General features: G+C 43.9%; 1 protein-coding gene across 1 annotated transcript; it reads right to left on the bottom strand.

The window, feature by feature from the left end:
- Window positions 1-1,089: 1,089 nt before the first annotated feature.
- Window positions 1,090-21,157, bottom strand: smad6b (SMAD family member 6b). The gene is made up of 4 exons (XM_070906720.1): window positions 19,632-21,157; window positions 16,441-16,497; window positions 15,679-15,756; window positions 1,090-1,987 (listed from the first exon to the last, which is right to left on the bottom strand). Exons 1-4 carry the CDS (start codon window positions 20,428-20,430, stop codon window positions 1,446-1,448), a joined length of 1,476 nt encoding a protein of 491 aa, XP_070762821.1. The 5' UTR covers window positions 20,431-21,157; the 3' UTR covers window positions 1,090-1,445.
- Between the last annotated feature and the right edge of the window lie 1,740 nt (window positions 21,158-22,897).

Here is a 22,897-nt window from a genome sequence, read left to right as displayed (position 1 = left end):
AAAGTACATTGCTCTCCAACTTCAAAAAGCTCATCCAACAGTTTTAATGCCTTAGAGAGCCACACTTTTAAGAACGCATATCCTTGTAACTGCACAGTTCAGTACTCATTAAACCAGAATCAAGAGTGTTAGTGAATGCCTCTATTGCTGAATGTTGGCAGAGACCTGTGCCCCCCCACCCTCCCTTCCTCACTACCACCACCGCCAATCTGACAACCCAACACCAGCAATTATGAAGGAAGCCAGAAAAACCACATCCACCTTGGCTGTAGTTTTTAAGATTCCAGTAGGCTTGTAAAACTTCTTGGTTTCTCTGCATACATTCCAGTATCACTGTGGCAGTTTCAGGGTGCCGCATCCCTGGTCAGTTATAACAACGTCCATTGTGAGACGAGCTGGCTGCGGAGACCTGAGACCTGTGACCACGGGCCAACGATGATGTGCTGAAGGAGAATCACGTTTGGAAGGATCGCCTAACTCCTCAGCCCGAGTAGTTTCATCACTTCCTCCTACACTGTCCTCCGCTACACTGTCTCCTCTTGGTCCTCATTACTGGGGCTCCTTAGGACCTCAAGGACATGTGGATCAGTTAAGCTAGCTTGTCTTAAAATCTAGTGATGAACTTGATACTGTAGATGATCCTGAAATATACACATCATCAGTTATCTGCTTAGGTGTTTTAATTAACTCCCCTGTACCCACAACTAGTGCAGATATCGCACTCCTCTTCACAATGACCTTTCTGAATAAACTGTGAAATGACAGCTCTGGATCATTTTCTGCTTGGCAAAGTTGAGCACAAGTTCAACTCTGATCTTTATACCATCTGCTCCCAGGCTAACTAACCCTTGGCCTAAATGTCAAATGCCACACAAGGACATACACCTTATTTCAGAATAATATGTGAGTGTAATACATGGTGGTATACCGAGATTTGTGATGGTTCGTATTTTAGACAAATAAGAATATAAGAGTATAATGGCGTCCTGAGGACATCAATACACTTGTTTTGATACCATGAAAATAAATCAGAGAAATATTGAATGTGTTGTAAACAAAGAGCTAATGATGCAGACCAAACAAAGAGAATTATTATGCGAATACTTTATTATCAATGTGTGAATGGTGTTAGCTTTTTGTCTGGATATTAATAGTATATGAAAACTATACACCAAATCCAGACTCATCCTAATTTTGCTGTATAATTTCTCAAGTTGGTATTGAAAGATTCTTTATCTTTATATATATTTATATATATAATATATATAAGCCAAAGTGCATTTTCCGTTTTTTTCCTCTTGTCCATATACACATTGCACCATACATAAATAATTACATTGTAAAAATGACTCCGTATTTACAAGTATAATATATATTTCATATATAAAACTTTATATTAAATCTAGGTAGATGATATTTGGGATAGTTTGTGGGGTCCGTCTGTGTTATCTATGGTTGTTGAGGAGGATCTCCAGCCAGCAGGGGCAGGAGGTGATGAACTGTCTTGAGTAGCAGGGGCCCCAGCCCTTAGCAAAGCTGATGCGCACACTGTTGGGGTCGTAGGGTCCGTCCAGGAGGTCAGCCTCTGTGGTGTGCCTCAGGAGGCATGAACGATCATAGTCAAACACCTTGATGGAGTAGCCTGGCATCACCTTTCGCACCACCAGAGTTCTGCTGTTAGGCACGTCCAGGGTAGGGGAGTTGACAAATATGGGGTGCTCACTGCGGTTATACGCCCAAACGCCGTCCGGCTCTTTGCTGAGGAGGATGCCGTAGCCGATTTTGCCTCGTGTGCGCTGAACGGTGCTGCTGCGGTGTTCCAGGTTGAGCTGGCCCAGGCAGAAGCCCGTGCCCTGAGGTAGATCATAGAAGATGCTGACGGAGTGCTCGTACACTGTGTAGAGACGACCCACACGTGTGCGGTGCTCCCAGTACGCCACGTTACACCAGTGGCTCTGCTTAGGGGCATCAGGCGACATACTGGCATCTAGAGGAGACAGAGACAGAGAGACGGTCATTAAACAAAACATAAACAAAAGCAAACAGGCCTAGTAAAAAGGAAGGCTTGAGTTTTAAGGGATTAACTATCTCTTTTTATTGTTCAGAGCAGATGGCCAAACTATAAATACTGAAGGAGGCACTGTATTGAAATCTAAGCCTTGTATAAATACCACTGCATGAACATCCGTCCAACACTCACTCACACACACACGGGCTACTATACATATCCTGGGGGTGGAGAGTGTAGTGAGGTCAATCCAGCTGAAGACCTGCAGTGTCCTCCTCTGCCTCAAGAGGGCACTGTAATGATTAAACACTGACCACCCAGCACAGAGGCAGTCACTGCTGCTCACACATGCACTGTCAAAACAGATCATGTTTACTAAAATGAATGAAGGATTACACTCAATGTTTCCACTGAAAATTGGCCAATAAGCCCCTGCAGTAGTGTGTTGGGCCTGGATTCAACATCTACTAACAACATTTTGAGAAATCAGAGTTTTGCCTGTGCACATTTCAATAAACACTACTTAAGACAAAAACACTTTTTTTCTTTTTTACAGTGGAACAAAGTCGGCATCTCATTCCTAAACATTTCTGTCCTGTAAATCAGCTTGTTAATTCAGTTTTCATGGCTGCAGTCTGTGAACTCTTTTTAGTGACAGCCCTCAGCACTCCAACGTGAGTTACTGCTCCCTAGGTAGACTTCTATCTTCACCATACTGAACAGACGCACAGTACTGTCGACTACTTTCAGAGGCTGCTTCAGTCCACGCTGCTCATAGCTGTTGTACATTTATATTGCTCATAAAATCTGTGGAACGTGGAGAGAGGCTGGAGGATGAGGAGGAAAAGGAAGAAAAAGCAGAGAGAGTCCTATGATCTCACATCCCTCTCTTCACCCTTTACTTCTGGAGAATGAGGGTGCCTCTTTCTCCTCTTCCCTCGTCTTCCTCACATTCCACAAGAGTGGGGGTGACGGGAGAGGGCCAGGCAGGGGGTCTCCCTCCCCCTCCACCCAGCTCTTCCCCCTGCTGTGGGCCCAGGGACGGCATTCAGCTCCCTGACAACTTAGCACAAGCCCGTGACCCGCTGACCCCCCAGCCTTCATGCTATCAGCTCCCATTAACTCACACACAGAGTGATGCCATTATTTTGCTTCAGAGAGTCTATTGGCACAGAGGATTTAAAACCTGGGCCTGTGGCCCCATTCCTTTCAGTCTCTCTGCTCTCAGGGCTTAATGACCGCCCGCCCCATTAACAAACGCCTTTAAGGTGGAGCATCGCAGATCCACACAGCAACAAAATGCCTCGCTCACCTCCCACCCAACTAAACCTTTCTGATGAGTGACCCACACTAGTAAAGTTTATACAAAGATTAGCAAAAACGTTGACCAAACTTGCACAGACAAAACGCCTGCTGGTTCAAGGCTCTCTGTGTTGTGGAGGGGGAGGAAAAGAGTGAGTGAGTGAGTGAGTGGGGATGTGTGGGGGTGGGGGGAAGCTGCAGACAGGCTCTCTGTGTGTTTGCGCACACACTGATGGTTGAAATGACCCCCTCTCTTCAGGGGCCCCAACATGCATGTGCCATTAGTAAATTCCACACTCCAGCTCCTCCACTCTGAGCTCAGCTTTTACTTCAGCGCGGCTAGGCCACACAAAGAACTCAGCCTCAACTTGTTTATGGCCCTCTATTGTCTCAAATCAAATGGAGCCCACACATCAAGGTAAACTCACTTTGAAACTGTGCACACAAACACAAAAGACCAAATGGCTACCGTCTCCTCCTTTTTATATGGGAAGAATAAAGCAAAAACAATTTGGTCAATAGTGTCTAGTTTTCACACGTCGTAAGACTGTGAGGAGCAGGAAGAGGAACGAGCAGGCCAAAGGTTAGAAATGTATCAAATGTTAAGCCTGAGCCTGAGGGAAGACAATGAGCACACCATGAGCCAGGCCTTTTCCTGTCGCTCTGTTGTGTTAAGCGTCTACGTGTGCCTGTGCGCACATGTGTCTGTCTGGACGGGGAACAAAATCAGCGTGTTTGTGTTTTTGTCCTGAACTTGTGTGTTTTGGCTCGGTGGGGGTTCCGAGGTGAGGGCTCTTAGAGAAGAACTCATTAGGATCTCTTTAACGGAGCTGAGCTATCACCAATCGGCAGACTGTTCGGACAATATCACCACGGCAACTATGGCCTTCACTCCAGAGCTCAAGCTTCCCTCTGCTCGCCCTTCTTCAAATGCTCGGTCAGAGATTTTTAAGGAAGCCTTGTTTCCTCAGTAATGTTTGGGTGTTCTGGAAATATTTATATCTTTATCTTTACCTTTTCCAAATTGATGTAGGAGATTATGAAGCCAGGTTTAATTAATACTAATGTGAGCAGAAACTGATACAGATACAGGCCGGACCAAGGCTGGGACCAAACCTAAAAGTCAGACATGAGGTGATGAAGGGAGGGCGTGTGTCTTCCTCCCCTCTGACCACAGCAGAGACACCCAACTCTCTCCGACTCCATGTTGGGCTTTCATAGGGTCTGCTCAGGGCGGAGCCATGACAGGCTGGGAGCAATTACTGGTGCTCTGCATCCATTTAACCCTACCACCTTTTAACAGCTCCGTTTACCCATTAGAATAGTAGCGCATGTTATTATTGTTATTTTATTCTCAAAAGCCTCTCCTCTTAGTGTCAGTCTCAGAGGCAATATGGACGCAGCCGCAGTATGGCTGCTGCACTTCCTGTTCCTGCAGCCAGGGGCAATGATCTGAAGAAGTTAATCAACTCTAACGCCTTACATAACCAGACTCAAAGTGCAACTGTCAAAAAAGTAGAGATACATTTGTGGAAGCTGTTTGGTCTACAAACCTTTCCATGGCCAACAGAAAATACACGGGATAAAGCAGCTAGCAGAGTTCTAGAAATATGATAAGGATAGTCTGTGTTTGGCTTTCCCTTAAGGGTCAAGAAATAAGTAAACAGATTACAACACTCAAAATATAACAAGCCCACTCACACTTTGAGTAAATTAAAAGTAGCCGGGGACGCCTGTATTCACACGTACTACATGTCCCAGTATAGTCACACGGTAAGCACAGATATTTAACACAGAAATTTCCACAACAAGGCGTGAGCTCCATGGAAACCATGTGAAAATGTTGATTTTTCTGTTACCCTGTGGTCTGTCTGATTGGAGGAATTCAGAGTATTAAAAGCAGGACATCAAAATGACAACAAACACAGGCTTATATCAGTTTGCTGGAACTCAAAGAAAACAGTGACACATGCTAAAGTGTCTGCAAAAAGGATTCAAATGTCAAATGCTTTAAGAAGTATTAACATAAATAACTATTCTGCATGGAAATTGAGAGCGCATGAAGATAATTAGAGGTGGAGGAAGAATTCAGATACTTTGCTGAAAGTGAAAGTAGCTGTAATACAAAAATACTCCATTAGAAGTAAAAATCATGCATTGAAAATGTCACTAAAGTAAACGTATGTAGGTATTATTTACAAAATGTATTGAAAGTACTATTCACAATTACCATAACATATTAGCCAGCTGGTTAACACAGCTACATTTACAGAAAGGCTGATTAATTGCGTTGTTGTTATCAATAAATTAAAAAAAGGTCCCTGTGTGTGTTATACTATGATGTTGTTAAATCACTATTACTGATGCATTCATGTTTAAATAGCTTTCTACTGTTTTAGTTGGTGGAGGTGGAGCTACTTTATACTTTGTATGTAAATACTCAAGTACAGTACAAGTATCTTAAATTTGTACTTATGAATAATTCCACCACTGAAGATGATATAAGCTACTGTGAATGTTACAGGCCAAAGAAGCGGCAAATTCTGATCGTGACTATAGCTATTAAATCGTTTTTCCTCTGTTATGAGAGAAGACCAACATGCCATTAACACAACCCTTAAATATGCCTATGTTAAACACAACTTGCCCAAGCCTTTTCCACAGGTTTACATATGGAAAAAAGCAGATCGCCTGCTATGAGTTCCTTGCACTTGAGGGCAAGTCTGGATAATTACTACTAAGTACACAAAAATTGGGGCTTGAAAGTTTCAATGGCAATCCTTGATGATCATCCAGTAATGCTTTTAAAGACAGCATGAAAAGGAGGGGGGGGGGGAAGGGCAGAGGGAGAAGCAGAAAAGAGCTGCCCCGGGGTAAACACAGCTCCGCAGCCTTGGAGTGAGATGAATGGGAGGCCGAGTGTCAGGGACAGGCAGACAAACAACAGCTTCCCCTCCGTGCTAACATCTCCCCACCAAGCACCGGGGCCACCTCCATTATACTTCATCTCTCCTAATCCAGAGCGGGGTGCAGAGATGAACTCATTTCTCCAAAACTTTGCTGAAGAGGGGGAAGAAAAAAAAGAAAAACACTGTTGCCAGTCCCTTTAAGCAGTGCAGTCAAGGGGAGGAGAGCAGCAAGGAGAGGAGGGGGAGCAGCAGTCTCTCATCCTGTGCCAAGGATTAGATTCCCCTCCAGCTATTAGACTCTACCAATGAACTGATAGGCTAGGCGGCTGGTGGTGGGGAGGGGGGTATGAGGATTGTGTGTGTGTACATGTGGTTGTGTGCATGAAAATTTTGAACAAATTATTTTTTTTGTGCATTCCTGCGCCCCCTCTCCTGTAATTTGTTAGATTTAACTTTCTTTCACAACTAAAACAACAAAGTGGAACTAAAGCAAAAGCCTCCCCCTCCTGTATGGTATGGCTTAAATTCTGTAGACAATGGTTCCTACAGGCCGACTATAACCCCTGAGCAGGCCACATTTAGGCTGGCGTCTGGGCTATCGCTGCCATCAAAGTCGGCTTTATCAGACAGACACGCTAACTGGAGCTGCTCTTACACGTCTATGGATTTTTCTCCCTGAGGTCTGGCCTTTCTCTACCGAGAGCGAGAAAGCAAGAGATAGAGAGAGAAAGATATGCGCTGGGAGAAAACACTGTGGGAGATTGAGAAACTGAATCCAGTCACCAAGCCTGGCTGGTCACAATGGGAATGCTTTACATTGTCATCCACTTCCTCTCCACTTTCCCTCTGTTGCTGTTTCGGGATGACCCCATGACGGGGGAAAAGTGCTGTACCCTTGATAGCAGATAACTAACAGAATCCATAAATTAAATCAATAAACAACAGAGGGTGTAAAAGGCACAGGAAGCTAAGGAAGCTAATATGAAGGAGCCGTCTGGGCGCGTGAGTAAGAGACCACTGGTTTGAGGCAGAAGACTCTTTTTGTTTTTTAGGGGAGGAGAATGTGCTGCTCATTTCCTCAAAGTTTCCTCCAAAGCTCTGCAATGTGTCAGAGACATAGGGCACAAGTGATGGTGGTGATGCAAGTGAGGCCTACGAGAGTCCTTCAGGGCATGTAAAAGCTCTGTGAAAACTGTGGGGGATGTTTGTAAATGTCATATCTGCGGGCAGCGTTAAAGGCCAGCGAAGTCTGAGAGAGCACCGAAAGCAAAACAGTCAGTGAACATCCTGCTGGGTGGCTGTACCCTTTCACCTCTTCATACAACCTATCTGTTTGTGTGCGTGTGTGCATGTGTTTGTTTGTGAGTGTGTGTGTGTGTGTGTGTGTGTGTGTGTGTGTGTGTGTGTGTGTGTGTGTGTGTGTGTGAGGGAGGGAGGTTCGAGCCAAGAAGGCTGGAGCGTTTGAGTAGAGGAGACCCTGCACATTCCTGAACTCCCCCCTCCTCCCCTCGCTGTGCCTCCTAACTTCCTACTCTGGTTAGGACTGTGCGGTGTGGGGGTGCAGAAAGAAGGTCGCTTTATTTCTTGTCCTTTAAGAGTCTTGTTTGGTGAGAAATTCTCACCAAACCACACGTCACGTGAGAGAGGAAGTGTTGGCTTTACACACACACACACGCACACACAAACTATTCTTTTGTTTAATTCATACTTTTGTTCAGGGGGAAAGAAGCAAGACTACACTGAGGGAGGAAACCGACTTTGGCTGGCCTATATATTCAAGCTATGCTGAAGGGTTGGTTTCAAATGAACAATAACAAGGAACTCTATTATTACGAGTTATATTAGTCTGACTAATTTAAGGCGAAAGGTAGGTATTTGGTTTCCACCGGGCTGGGAGGTGGACCAGCTATGATGGACATAGTTGCTGTTCAAACAATGGTTTCCTATTGATCGGCCCAGTGGATCGGAGTCTGTGAGGAGAATGTGTTCTGTCAGGATAATGTGGCACCAGAGTTTCTGTTTCAATCACAACACTTGCTGGGCTGTAACCCACACTGCTCCACAGCGGGCATCCAGACACCAGCTCCCCAAACAAAGACAACTGTTTCCCCCATCTCCCGACAAGTCAGCCCGTTCACAAAAAGCAAGACATTCATTAAAAATGCAGGAGTGAACATTTCCAATAATTCACAAAGTCCTTCCCTGTCAACATCTGCAAAAAATCTTGAAGCTAAAGGGAATGGCAGGATTTCATTAAGTAAATTATGTGCTGGCAGTCACAGAGAGGGGAAGAGGGGGAAGCTACAGCCAGACCTCTAATCTAAACCGTACCCTGAAATGCGACAGCCTGACTGCACGTACTGAGCCACACAGCCAAGTCTTCGAAAAGGCACACAAATAAAAGATAAGTAAAACACACATCACAAAAGTAAATATAAATTCCCCTGGGGAACATAATCGATGAGAACCATGTTTATGACTTGTAACAACTACTACTTGCAAAAACTTGATCCCAGAGTACAATCCGCCTTGTCAAGTTGTGCTTTGTGTAGAACCTGAGGACATACATACTTGTACATGCTCAGGAAATAAAATACCGTTGTCAGAGTAGTGTGCTAAGCCATTGTAAACAATATGTTATCAGGTGAGTTTTGCTGGACCGTCACTCAAAATAAATGTTTTCTGCTCAGATTTAAAAGGCACCATCTTTTGGGAACTAGATCAAAGGCTCCGAATTATGTCTATCATACTTGGCCCCATGTTAGGACAAGGGAGTGGAATGAAGATGTAGCTCCAGCAGATCAATTTCAAGATAAGGAAAGAGAAAAAAAGCCCTCTGTCCCTGTCTCTCAGTTTACACACATACAGTCGAGAGAAAATGAAAAGGCCTTGATACACTGTGAGTTCAGTGTTCACCCATCAACAATGAGCTCCTATCCTTTCCATCTGGCTGTAAAAGGCTTGTGTAGAGATGTCGAATGACATGGGCCCCAACAGTTAATCCACACACAGCATTCTGGAGGCTCAAAGAATGCGTTGGCTATTCTGAGTTTTAAAAATACTGACAGCCATAGGTTCAGGCACAACTGTCAATGCTCCTCTGGGGAGGAAGGGAGAAAAAAAAAATCTTATATCTATTTTCGCCAGCAATCAGACCACAGGCCTAAATCATAGCTGGCCAAGGCCAGTGTCTGGATTTATAATTGTGGGTAAAACGGTCAGAAAATAAAAACAGCATCCACAACTGGCACCTCCTTCGCTACAGCTTGCCAGACGTTGCAAGGCTAGCACATTTATGGTGGCCAGCTCAAATGGAGTATTGTTCCCCCTCTCAGCCTTGAGAGGAGGCAAACTAAAACACTAAACTAACAGTTGGGCATTCCTTACATTTTTAATGGCATTGCACGCTCTTTATTTGTTGCTGTAACCCTGTGCCCTGAGCTGAATGAATGGAGCTATTGGTGGAGGCTGGTGCTGCGGTGTGAAGGAAGAGAAGATGGTAACAGCAGCCCTCCCTGAGCACACGACAAGATTAGCTCACTTACTTTGTTTGCTAAGGTAGAATATGGGGCAAAAATTATGGCCTGGGCCACACCTCCTGTTATTTCTACTGAGTGTGCCGTCTATCTGTGTGGTAAGCCCTAAAATGCAACACAGTCCACCTTATCCTGGCTGAGCACAGTACACTCTGTAAATTCAAATGACAAGCACAGCACTGTGAGCTTAGACTCATAGTCGTGTATGAGACTACAGATTTATCTTTATCTAACACCCAGCAGCACTGGCACCACACTGGCTTGCCAAGCAGAGACAGATAAATACTACGCTCAGCAGGCTAGTTTCTGTTGACATGTAAGGGGTTTCAGGCCTCTCCAATGACTGCTTTAGATTAGCATGGCTTTCACTCCGCATGTAGAGGTCACATTACCTCACCTTGTCTAGGACCTGTGTTGCCGTTCTGACTGAAAATCAACTCTTACAGCAAATTCAGAGTAAAAAAACAACAACGACAACCACACTCCCGCCTCTCAATCTACTGTATGTGTCAATTTAAGACGATAAAAAGCGCTTTCTTCAAACTCACAGCCCACACTAAGGAGATGTCTGTACTGTAAACCAGCAGTGAGACTTGGCTGACATCACAAGTCCTTACAAAACTCAAAAAATCTAGAAAACAAAAAGTTAAAGATCCTAATCTAATGGCAAGAAGGCCTTGTTGCAATACAGATGGGAAACAAACTACACAGCAAATCACACATGCAACACTCTTCCACACAAACATGTTGTATTAATGAGCCAGTAGGTCATGTAGACTGTGGAGGACTCTACTGAGGATCCTTTAAGTCATAACCCCTGAGAGAAAAAGGATTTCTGACACGCCACAGTCTAACAATGCTGAGAAAGGGAAAATGAAAAATGGCCTTATCGCCCTTATCAGTGGCTCTTTTTCTATGTGTGTTACGTAAGGGGAAACGGAAGCCAGCCTCCCAGGACAGGAACGGATACTTGAGACGAGGACTGTGGGTACAGGCCCTACACCACCACAGAGAGAATAGAGCACAAGACCCTTCAGGATGTATAGCTACAACCCTCCGCCCCCAGCTTAAAATGGACTCTGCAAACTGGACATGACAAACGGATGAGGAGAGCCCCCTCATGTCCCCCGAGATGCTGGCCTTCTCTTCAACATTCCTCAGTCTCCCCCCTCTGTCAAAGGGGCAATTCACCGCCTTGCACTGCTACAAAACCCAGGCAGCTTTTTAAAACAGGATGTTTGTCTGAGGCCTCCTTCCCCTCAAATAAACAATCCGCAAAACCTGATTTCGGGAGGCAGGGTGGAAGCACTCGAGTCACATTATTTCCACATCCCGTATCCTGGAGCATTGGGGCTCCTGAGGGAGTGTGGGCGGCCAGGCGCTGGGAAGGCTCAGGGCTGTGGTGGAAACCTGAGGCCATGTGCCAGGCTGCAGGGGGAGATGAGCCCAGGCTGCATCACTCTGGGGTCTGTGGGACGGAGCAGGGGGATCATGCCTCGAGGTGGGGAGGGGGACATCGCAAACATGCTGATGCAGTTGTCACTCCATCAGACAGAGCCAGTGTATTGCTGATACATCAAGACAGATAGATGTCTGCACAGCAGGAAAGGAATATTGTATATTTTCAAGACAGTAATCCACAAAAGATAGAGGTGCAGAATTATTAGTATTCAATTGAATATGATGGTTCCTGAGATATAAATTCTGGCTGTGGATTTGGGTGTGCTGGAAATGATGTCACCTACATTATGTCACTCAGCATAACTTAAGCTCAGGAGAGAAAAATACCAAGGCCACTGTAATGAACTGAATATATATGATCTAATACGGACAACCAGAACGAGTTTAGAGCAAATTAGAGGTTCAATCTATCCCAATCTATCTTTTCAGATGTGTGCAGTGGATATGCTATTTAATTAGTTCCTATCAGAAGTGGAATCACATGCCTTCTAAATTCAGATCAACAGTCTAATCTACTTTAATCAAGAGAAGCATCACATGCCTTGATTAGACTGTCTAATTATTCCCTGCATTTCCACTGTCTCCGACACAGACAGAGGGAATGGTTTGATGCTTAGCGCTGGCCTCTTCCTGACACAGACGGGCGGGCTGTGATCAGTATTGACTGCACAATTTAATTTGCTTTGCTCTTGCGTGTGAATGTATGTTTCACAGATGTGTTTTCGCGGTCCCAGCACTGACATGTTGTTCACAGCAACTTCCCTGAGCAATCCGTTGCGTGACTCACATGAGGTACTTTCCATCTATCTACTAACTGCCTTGTTCTGCCTGGAAGAATCAGTCAATACCAGAGTGGACCTGACACAGTGGCTGTCTGCAGACGAGACATCCAGAGAGACAGCGCTGGCCTTTCCTCCAGAGACAGGCGGGCAGACGGAGGAGAACACTGTATGATTACTGTGTGGGAACCCTGACAACCTGCTGATGCCCTCTTCCCTCCAATAAGCACTACAGCACTCTGTAATCCTGTGTAATCCACGTCTAACAACTTTCAATCTTTCCGCTCCTCCAGTCCAACTTTCCTACACTCTCAGGAAGGGGAAGAAAAAGAGGAAAAAAGGACAGCAACTCAGGTCACTCTGCATGACCTCCGGTCACCTGACGAGCAAATCCGAGGGAGCCCCTCCATTCACGTCGGTGATCTCAACTCACACCAACATGAGCGTGTACACAAAATGTTATGCTGACAAATTCCACTCGGTTGATTGAGGACACAACCTCTGGTGACCGAAGAATGTAGGCAGACTGGAGCCATGATCTTACAGCGGTCTAAACCAGGCACAGAGGGACAGCCTACATCAGTCATTGTACACAGCGACACTTATCACTCTGAGGAAGACCACATCTTCAATGACTGAAATTCTTGAGTAGCAATACAAAAACATCTTGGCATGCCTCCTCACATTGAGCACAAGAGCTGGCCGGAGCAGCGTTATAACGAAGAAGTGACAAACATAAAGAGCCCCCAATGTCAGAGACAATGTGACTGACATAATAAAGTCAAATGTGTAGGGGGAAAACACCCACTCAGACAGTCATACAGGAAGCAATGAGACCTGCTTCAAAGGGCTTCACTCTGATGTCCACACGACGAGGCCCAGGCAGTGAGGAAACAGGTGTGCGGGCAGACTGGGAGGGTAGCACCAGCAAAGCCACATTCCCTCACACACACAGTACTAAAGGTATACTATGTCCGCACCAACTCTCAAAAAAGCCGGGCCCACTCATGACGTAAACCTACATCACAGTGTGAGTGCCTGGTGGGGCTGTCTTTCTTCCACATTGTGACACAGCCATGTTTAAATAAAACGCAGTAAGCGGTCCGAATGTCTATGACCGCACAGTAACTGAAGGTATGAGTATTACACTAAGACATTAATGCAAGAATGTGCACATGGGGAAGCTTTTTAAGAATGCATGAGCAGGAACATTTTAGCATGTTAAACAACTGCAACAATCAGCCAGAGGGATGAGAGAAATGTATCTGCACTTAAATGTAACTCTAACATTAACTTAACAACACAGAGTGCATTGATTTAAAGACGTATCCCACATTAACACGACACTAAATAATCTAAAGCAGAAGGAGAACTACTTTTCAGAGTCCACTGAATATATTCTGAATATTGGTTGACGTGGAAGAACAAGCTTATCTACCAAACCAACCAGTTCCGATCTGTTTCTCTGCCATTGTGTGATGCAGAAGAATGCTCAGTGGGTATTTCTGTAGCCCTGGGCTGCAAACTGTAGTTGATTATTTGACTACACTCCACCCAGTGCCCCCCAGACTTGCTATTAAGGGGTTTACTTGTTCCTGCATGAGGGGTGGGTAACTCCAGTTACACACAGACACTCTCTCTACCCGAGCTGCAGGGGGATTCACAGGGAAAGTCATGTCCAGGTCAGCAACATGGGATAACTCGATAATATGCAGTACAGGCCCTGTATGTTAAAGCAGAACTAAGTAGGCTTTATAAGGAGGCCTTCAAGGTCTTGGTCTTATGATGGAATATGCTCTGACAAACTAGGGCAAACACTTGGAGGAGGATATGTATCACTGACAATATGCTGATGGTTTGTTTGACTCAACATGGACATTGTTTTGTGTCTAAAACCAAAGAACCATCATACAGTCCAGAGACAAACTGGCTACACAAATTAGCTCACAGCATGGAAAAACTACCACCCTGTAGAGCACGGGTCAATTCTCTATCCCAAGTCCAAGTTGCCGAGAGTGTCGCAGCCAATGCAGAATGATCTGGCCCGGCCTGTACAAGCAGCAACACAGTTGGAAGAAACCAAAGCCTAGCATGTCTAGATCCTCCCTCCTCACCACAGTCTCTGAGGAATTGTGGTGCGCGCTCTGACAAGCCCCTCATTTGTTGACTCAGGGAGTGTCGCCGGGCCATGCTGAGGTGGTGACAGCATGTGTGCTGGGGAGGAGGGGGCCCTTGCTGACTGAATACTTCACTGCCAGGTAGCCATGTCAACTGCTCAGTGTCCAGGCCTCTGAGCCATGGCAGACCCTTTAACAGGAAATGCTGTTCCCTGCAAGCCCCAAAATGACGGCTCTGACTCCCTGTCCACATGACACTGAGCATGCTGGCTGTGGCCCTAGTATGAGGGGGGAGGCATGCTTACTCTGTGCCATGAGAAAGGAGTGTTTCTTTTCAAATCAGAGGACAGGACTGTTTCTACTCGCTTCCTTTGGTGTGGCCCCATTCACAGGAGCAACTCCATTTCCCTGAACCCACCCCTCCCTGCAGCCCACTTACAGCCAGGCTAGATAGAGTTGTACGTGTGCTTGTGTGTGTTTCTGCGCAAGCTTGGATCTTATTACAGTTTGATCCCACTCAAATATTTCTGAAAGAAAAACAGAGGAGGGGAGGCCGGCTCTGTGGCCAACGCACACGCCCCGCTGAACCTCTGCACCGCTCACAATGAAACCTTTATCTTTAAAGCTCAGACTGTTCGTAATGGGCCTTAATGACAAGAAATAAAGAGCAACATCAAAACGAAATTACCTCCGTAAGTTTGCGTCTTCATCCAGACTCTCACTAGCTATGCAGAGTAGACCACTGAACTGTCGGTTAAGTACACTCTGAAAGAATTACACCTCCCTTTTCTTTTCTCTCAGCTAGACTTAATTTAACCATTTCAAAGCCAGAAAAACAGGACAACGCAGCACTGAACAGAGTCATGAAAGGTCTGTGATTTATTGCCGTGATAATACAGTGATTCATAGATTGTATTCTTCTGATTTAAAGCTATATGCACAAACATGCATACAATTATACATGGACTAATGTACAAAGACACGGACAACCAAATGAAGACACATTTATCTCCGATTTACAAATGAACATCTGTCTTATGTGCTTTATTACTCAACTATCAATTTGAATCATAGTTCAGGGGAAAAGCAAAGCCACTGATCCATGTATAAATCATACCACATGGATCATTTCATCAGCAAGATTCTGTTTTAATCTAAATATAAGATTTTCACATATGACGCTTTAAGTGGAAGCAGTTTCATGTTATGTTTCTATAGTAACACAGTCTTTGATCAAGCTAGTTAATGAATCACTATACCAGCCCTACAGATGCTCACACACCCAAATATCCAAATTAAACCATTAAATGATTTGAACCCGTACAGCATTTGACCATCCAAAACTATGCAGTATGTCGACCGTGTCGACAAATAAATGCCCCCGACTCTTACAAAACGTACAGCCCAACAGAAAAACAAATTAGCTTTGTTTGACTTACAGACCGACTCCTCTGGGATGACAAACTTCCGGTATTATCATCCTTAATGATATTCATTTCTAAAATCAGTGTAAGACATTTCATACATAAACTCCTTATTTGGAGACAGTTGGAGAAACAAACCCACCTGAGAATTCCCCTGGTGTGATGTTTGGTGAGCTTGCTGCCTCAGTTTCAGTGTAAGACAATGTGGAGTCTGACAGATCTGTGGGGAATAAAACAGAAATGAGCTTTTCATCTCCAGCTAGTGACAACAGCTACTCTGAACTCTCACTTAATCATCAGCCCAAGAGACTCAACGGCTACATCTGTGTGCCTCTTCATTTCAACACGAAAAATATTTTTATTTCGTATCAAATTCAAAACAATTAACACCACGTTGGGCTTCATCCCACGGTGGATAACCTGGCAACTTCCCTAACAGGCTTTACCTGATGACATCCCCCCAAATGCCGCCAGAAACCTCAGCTGTACTCAGGCTTGCAGCCCCAGCTAGCAGCCAGGCACCAGAGTCCCAGCAGCCCACAGTACATACTACCCACACCATACTACCCACACTGGCTCTGGCAGGCATGCTGACATTATGCCACATGCTGGTCTAGGTCTCATCTCAAAGCTACCATGCAGTTTGTGCCCAATTACAGCCATTAAAATGTTCCACATTGCTTTATTCCTGTTTCTTCCTGTTAAACCAGAGCCTGAACAAAAGACTGACCATGCCCTTTGCAATTTACAGGCTGTAAATATCTGTAATTATGAATATTAAAATAAAAAGATAATACATCAAGTAATTACCGGGTCACAAGTCATAACACAGATGATCAAATATTAACAACAGAATTCAGATCAATAAGTAAGGATGAAGTAAATCTGCGTGTTTGTCACTTACCCAGTGGCTTGTGTTCTTCATTAGGGGAAAGCCTCGAATAAGGAGGTGGGGGTGACTCTGTAACACAAAACAGTCATGTCAATAACCCAATAAAAGGGAAGAAATGCTCTTTAGAAGAAAGAAAGCTAAAACACAATCCCTGCTGTGAAGTCACTAAACTAAATAGGAAAAGTCATATCTGTGTCATATCTATCTGACATAAATGTCAGATGTCAAGCAATGTTTGGATACACGCACTAATACACTCAAAGAGAATAATTGTGTGTTAACAAGTTAAAGCCTCTCGTGTGAAGCGGCTGACAAAGCTGGTCAGTGAAATAACTGTAAACACCGTGTAACACATATCTTGTAGTGTACGCTCTTCTTTGCACATCTAAAGATCCAAATCTATTCCGTGTTATCATATTACAGTTATTCAAATGGTAACCAAACATTGTTTACCTCATCATATTGTGCGTGTTATAGTCATGAGTCTTTAATAAAAGCAAAAAGTGAAACACGCCAACACAAAACCTTCAAGGCATCATAAACAAATACCTCAACTACTTCAATACTTTCAGTTCCATTTCAAAGCAGACACCAGACTACATCTGAACTCTTACAGCTTTGTGTCTGCACTACAGAATTTAATCATTTTGTTCAAGAGCTCATTACAAAGCTAATAAAGCCTACTGAAAACTACACATTTGTTTCTGTTATTTAAGCACGTATTATTTAACCAAAGCAGTCATCACAACAACCACAGAGACTAACCAGAACTTTCAGTTAGTAGTTGCTTTTTAACTTCATTGCGTCTTCAGAGACCTTGACTTTATCCAATAAAAAGAGGAGAAATGAAGAGAATAACTTGCACAAGAAGGAAAGGCACAAAGGAAAGAAAACTTTGTGAGCACACTGTGACCTCGCCTACAGGGAAAAGGGGAAGGAGAAAAGCATAATAGCAGCGGGTCCTTTAAGAATGGCGGCAGTAATTGCTGGGATCTGAACTCAGTCACTCAGATACACAGCTAGTCAGTCTGGCGCCAGTAGTATGCAAACTGTATATTATCACCACTCCTTCACCTAAATAGCATGAGGGGACCTCCTTAGGACAAAAGGGCTTTTAAAGCGCAACTTGAAACTGATCTCATTCGAAAAGTATAATGCCTGGCAACATAAAAGGAAAAGTTTTTGTTCACTTCAATCCAAGCTCTCTGCCACACATTATATACTGTTTTATGCTTTAAAGACTCTTACATAAAACCTAGACTGGTTGATTCTTTTCAAATAACTCTGAAAACAAAAACAAGCAGGTTGAACTGCAGTAGAAAAATATTTTAACACAGCTTGTTTAAAGGCATGTTTTGAGTTGTGTTTTTACAAAAGATTAAAATGTTTTCAATTAAAATTAATTTCATGTATTGAATGTTATTCTCATATAATTCCATATTCCTTACTTCCTCATTTGCAAACAATGTAAAAACCAGTGATTAAGGGCTTGATTCAAAGCCCCCCTTCTTGAATAGCATGAAAGAAATACCAGCTCTATCGGGCCACGCATGAGCGCATGTGAGCTATGTCTACTACGAGCCTTGGTCCCAATATGGGGTATGTGCCCCACTCCCTCTTCTTACAATTCATCTTGCTAGTTTTAGTGGAAAGAAACTCACAAAGCATAGCCTGACATCCACTTCAACAGGGGGAACACATTTCATACTCTATCTAACACAGTCTATTCAGACCAAGAAACACCATCAGTAATCTCTATAATAAGCTCTTATCCAGTCGGACAGTATGGTGGGACATGAGGGCCAAATCCACATCAGTTTCCCACATTTGCACACTATGAATTCTGATATTGTTGGACTTGTGACTTTGAAGTGCTTGTCACAGCCAGCTGGCTCTAGTAAACATGGATGTTATGGAAAATCCACCTCCTGTGCCAGTGAGAAGACAGAAATACTGACGCTTGCATCTTTACACATGATACCACGCCTTGTCATCGGGTCAGCGAGGTCGAGTGGCCCAGCATTTAAGGTTTGCCAAATCACAGGCCTGTCACCTGCCAAAACTGAATCTGTCTAATATAGGTCAGGGAGGTTCTGCCATAAATAGCTCATTGATTGTGAGAATAAAGCTCAATCCTCTACCACAACACCAACTGAACTGACCTGTGGCCCCAGGTCCAAACCTCTGAGTGAGTCTAAACAATCATATACATACACTATTATATGGCATGTATATGATATGACTGGATCGGCCTACCTGGTAATAACACTGCAAGAACCAGAGGGAAGAACCCGAAAACGACTGTATTGACAATCGCACAGGAGGCATATTCAGGCACATTCAGGCACACTAAAGGCGTCATTTACTGAATGTAATTCAGTAAAGACTTAAACCTAAAAGAGTTGTAAGAACAGCAGAAGTCCAAACAAACAGTCTCCTTCATCAAAAGGCTCAGATTCACAGGCCAGTGTGAGGTAACTTCTCTACAACTAAAACATACCAAAGTGACACTTAAAACGATTAAATATTTTGCATGCACTTTGGCATTTTCCCCAAATACTCTAAACTTAATCAAGAATACATCAGAATGACACCAAACTGGTAAAAATGTAGACTCACATGAATGTTTTGTCAAATCTACCTCAGCACATATCCCTCACTCAAAGGGATTGTATTATTGTTCACCTTGCCTTAAGGATGACTTTAGTAATCATTAACTATTTAATCAAACGGCCAGCCTCTGTATGAAAGTATGCCAAACAATACTGGACAAATAAAACAGGCAGATAGGGAAAGATATTCTGAGCATATTTAAGGGCCCTTTACGGTTTTACAATCTTGAAAGGTTCATTTCTGCCATGCAACTATCAATATGACCTTTCCAGTTCTCTTTATAATCATGTGGCAGAATTTGAAATGCAAGTGGATTTTTAAAAAAAAAAGCCTAACTGTTCAGATGTATATGCAAGTATATGCAGGATTTACTTGTGCGTTTGGGGAACATGAGCGTGTTCAGAAGTAAAGATTGTATCCTACATGAAAATTGATGAGGAACTGCGGTTCAAGACAAGAAGGTTAAGAGAAAACATAATGCTGGAAAAACAAACAGTGAGCCCGATCTGTTAATGGACTACCTGGGGACTAAAAGCAGCATCTAGGTAGGCCTGTAAGGTGTTACATACAGACTGTTTCTGTGCGCTTACCTGGCCCACAGAGCCGGCTGTAGTGATAGGGGTTGCAGCATACTATTGGACTGTCCAGGGCCCCAAAGCTCTTACACTCACAGAGCGGTTTGAGCTGGGCCGGGTGCTGGAGGTCGGACCAGCGGTACAGTTTACACACAAGCAGCTGTGGGGATGCCACATGGCCGCCCAACCTCAGCTCTGTCCGGGAAATCATAACACAGTCGCTCGGCATCCCCCCTCTGGACTCCACTGCCTCTAGTAAGGTATCCAGCGCCTTTTCCTTTAGCCTTTTTAAAAGAGAGTATGTGGCCGATTTCAGTTCTTGCTCCAACACCGCGCGTGGCATCGCCTCCTGCGCGTCAGGAGAGCCGCTATCCCGAGGTCCAAGGTTCCTCAGCACGAAGTGACACGACCCTGGATCCCTGGTACCCTGAGCCGTCTCTGGACCCCTAAGCTCGGAGTGGTCCCGGTCTTTAAATAAGCAGCACGTCACTGTCCTGCACTCTCCGTCCTGTATGGAGCGGGGGCTCCCCTGCTCCTGGACGCACACCGCACCCCCATCTTGGTCCGACGTGACCCCCAAGCCGCTGCTCTCCACGGGGCTCCGGGTGCACACACCCCCTACGTCCCCTACAAGACACCCGCTAGGGGTCATCGGTCTGAGCTCCGTTTTGGGAATTTTCTCTGGGTTGTTTCCGAACAGATCGTCCCTACAGCCCTCACTAGTTTTGCCATTTCCATCTTCCCCTTCTGTATCTGGGATCAAACGGCTTCTCCAGAGTCGCCGCACAAGACCTGAGCGTTTCGTCCTGAACATACGACAACTTGAAAATCTATATGGGGGTTTTATTCTTGTACGGATATCCGAATATTACAGATACTTCTACGGTCGTTGCAAAACATTAATGTCTGTGAAGTGCCGTGCAATGCATGCACAGCCAACTGACGAGCATTGGTGGCAAAGCCGCAACATTAGAGAGAAGGCTATTTTGTTGCATCTAAAACAACAAAACCGCGCAATGAATGCACTGCAGCATTCCGATCAAAATGCATTCATTTAGCAGAGTATACTGTAAATAACCGAGTGACTTATTATCCAGGGTCGCTGCGGAACTGGCTGTTTATAGGTTTGTTACGAACGAATAAAAAAAGTAGAATACATGATAACATAACATAATATACATAGTAACATAATCCAAAACCAGAAGCCTTCAACCCAAGACGGCAACTCGCGACCTGAAACAGTTTCGGACTTTTAACAACCTCAAATCTACTTTCTACACCGGCACGGAGAGCATGAGGTACTTCGAGGCGATTTAATCCCAAGAAAATGCACTGGAAGTCAGGATCCTTGTCGTCTTCTTGAGATGTCAGTGCACTTCTTCTTTTTTTTTTTTCTTTTTTTCTTTTTACAATCCCAACAAAATATCCACGCGAGCTGAAATTACATGAAGAGGATCAATCCGGGGCTGAATCGCGTTCCTGCTTCTCTACTCAGATCTAAACCAAACTGCAGCCCAGATCCCTTTCTTTCTCCGTTTCTCTCTCTTTTTCTTTTTTTCTACCACCCCCCCCCCCCCTCTTCCTCACACATATACACACATACATACACACACACACACACGGGGCCCCCGAGGAGAGCGGTGGAGCCATTGGCTGACTACCATCATGTGCTAGTCTAGACACTTTGGCGGCTGAGAGCTGCACTGATTGTTGCGCAAACAAGGTTTCAAGTTTCTTAACTCTTAAAGGCGAAACACCCACCTCTAGTTTTTAAGTTAAAGTTTCTAAAACTTATTTACATCTCCGCTGCCGGTGTGATGTGACTGTTAGGAGCAGACTGAGGAACTTTCAGGAATAGTGTTTTTTTAATCTCACCACTAAAAAATTGAAAAAAAAAAGTTCATTTTTACTATTTAAAGTGGACACTGAAACACATCTATTGGAAATTGCATGATATGGACACTCATCACATTTTATTTCGTATTTTTTTGTGTGATAATGAAAAAAGGATAAAGAGATAAAGATAAAGAGAACAAAAAAAAGAGACAAAGAATAACTACATTCTGCCAGTCATCAGCCCCTCCTTTAAAAAACAAAGCAAAAACTACAATTACATTACAATACAGACTTAGTGAATGACTTCCCCAGAACAAAAGACTTGTTACCACTTCAGGGTTGACGGGGCCTCAAATTGAAAATATACATGTTCAAGCAGGACTATTAGTATTATAATGATACCACCATTACAATACCAGCTAATGAAAAGATAGCTATACTCACATGTACAGAAACTTCCACGAGGAATCAGAATAATAGTGATTTTAATTTGTAATACCAGCTGTAATCAAAGTTAGACAAAAGGGAATAAACCAAACCAAAGGAAAGCTGTTAAAAATACAAATATGAAAAATGACTCTTTGAAATATCACAATTTGACTACAACACCAGAGCTCAGGTTTGGTTCCTGGTAGCTGTTGTTTCCGGTTTGGTCGTGCATTCAAATGAACATAACTAGCCATGTTAGCCTCTGCTAAGCTAACACAGGTTCACATCCGTGTCACTGCACTAGCGACTCCTAAGGGTGAGTTGTGAAGTACATTTCAACTTATACTGGATTTCTTAGGCCGATACTGATATCAGTATTTGAGAGTTTGACAAATCTGGTGACGACGTGTCTGCTGATATTCATTTTCTTTTCAATAAACGTACTACTACCCTACTTCTAAATGACCTCAAACATATATTTGGGATTTCTGTAGTGAAATGTTTTGTTACATATTGACTGACGAATATGCTGAGATCGATCTGCAATAAGATAATATCGGCCAGATTGATTTATCGATTGGGCACGGCTGCGAAGGGAAACTGCTGGCAACAACGTACTGTATGTAAATCAAGGAAGTAGAAGTATTTACATCCTCCCCAGGTGTAGTTAGCAGCGCATAGGGAACTGAGTGTTATAAATTGGGAGAAAATATAGGGCAAAAGTCTCAAAATGATATTATCATTATATATATTATTTTCATGCCATTCAGACAGCTCAGCCAGAGACTCAGCCAACAGTAATGCACGCACATTATGGGCACACATCGTAGGGAGAAAATGTTGGCATATGCACTTAGCAGCTATAATCAGAATGAACGGGCTGCCATGTTCGGACCCCTCATCCATTGTTTAATACATCCATGAGGTAAATAACCAGGATACATTGTCACTCTACAACAGCAAAAAATGTAACAGAAAATGTATCAGATGCAATGCAGCTCCATTTAACATACGGT

This window comes from Enoplosus armatus, chromosome 6 (assembly GCF_043641665.1).
Source record: "Enoplosus armatus isolate fEnoArm2 chromosome 6, fEnoArm2.hap1, whole genome shotgun sequence".
NCBI lineage: Eukaryota > Metazoa > Chordata > Actinopteri > Centrarchiformes > Enoplosidae > Enoplosus > Enoplosus armatus.
This window is presented reverse-complemented; position numbering and strand designations above follow the sequence as displayed.

What these genes read in the sequence shown, in the direction of transcription:
- smad6b (XM_070906720.1), bottom strand. Translation starts at nt 20,430, where the DNA reads ATGTTCAGGACGAAACGCTCAGGTCTTGTGCGGCGACTCTGGAGAAGC. An exon ending in CAGCCGGCTCTGTGGGCCAG is followed by an intron (nt 16,498 to 19,631) that starts GTAAGCGCACAG and finishes TTTGTGTTACAG; the next exon opens with AGTCACCCCCACCTCCTTAT. An exon ending in CACACCAGGGGAATTCTCAG is followed by an intron (nt 1,988 to 15,678) that starts GTGGGTTTGTTT and finishes TGTCTCCTCTAG; the next exon opens with ATGCCAGTATGTCGCCTGAT.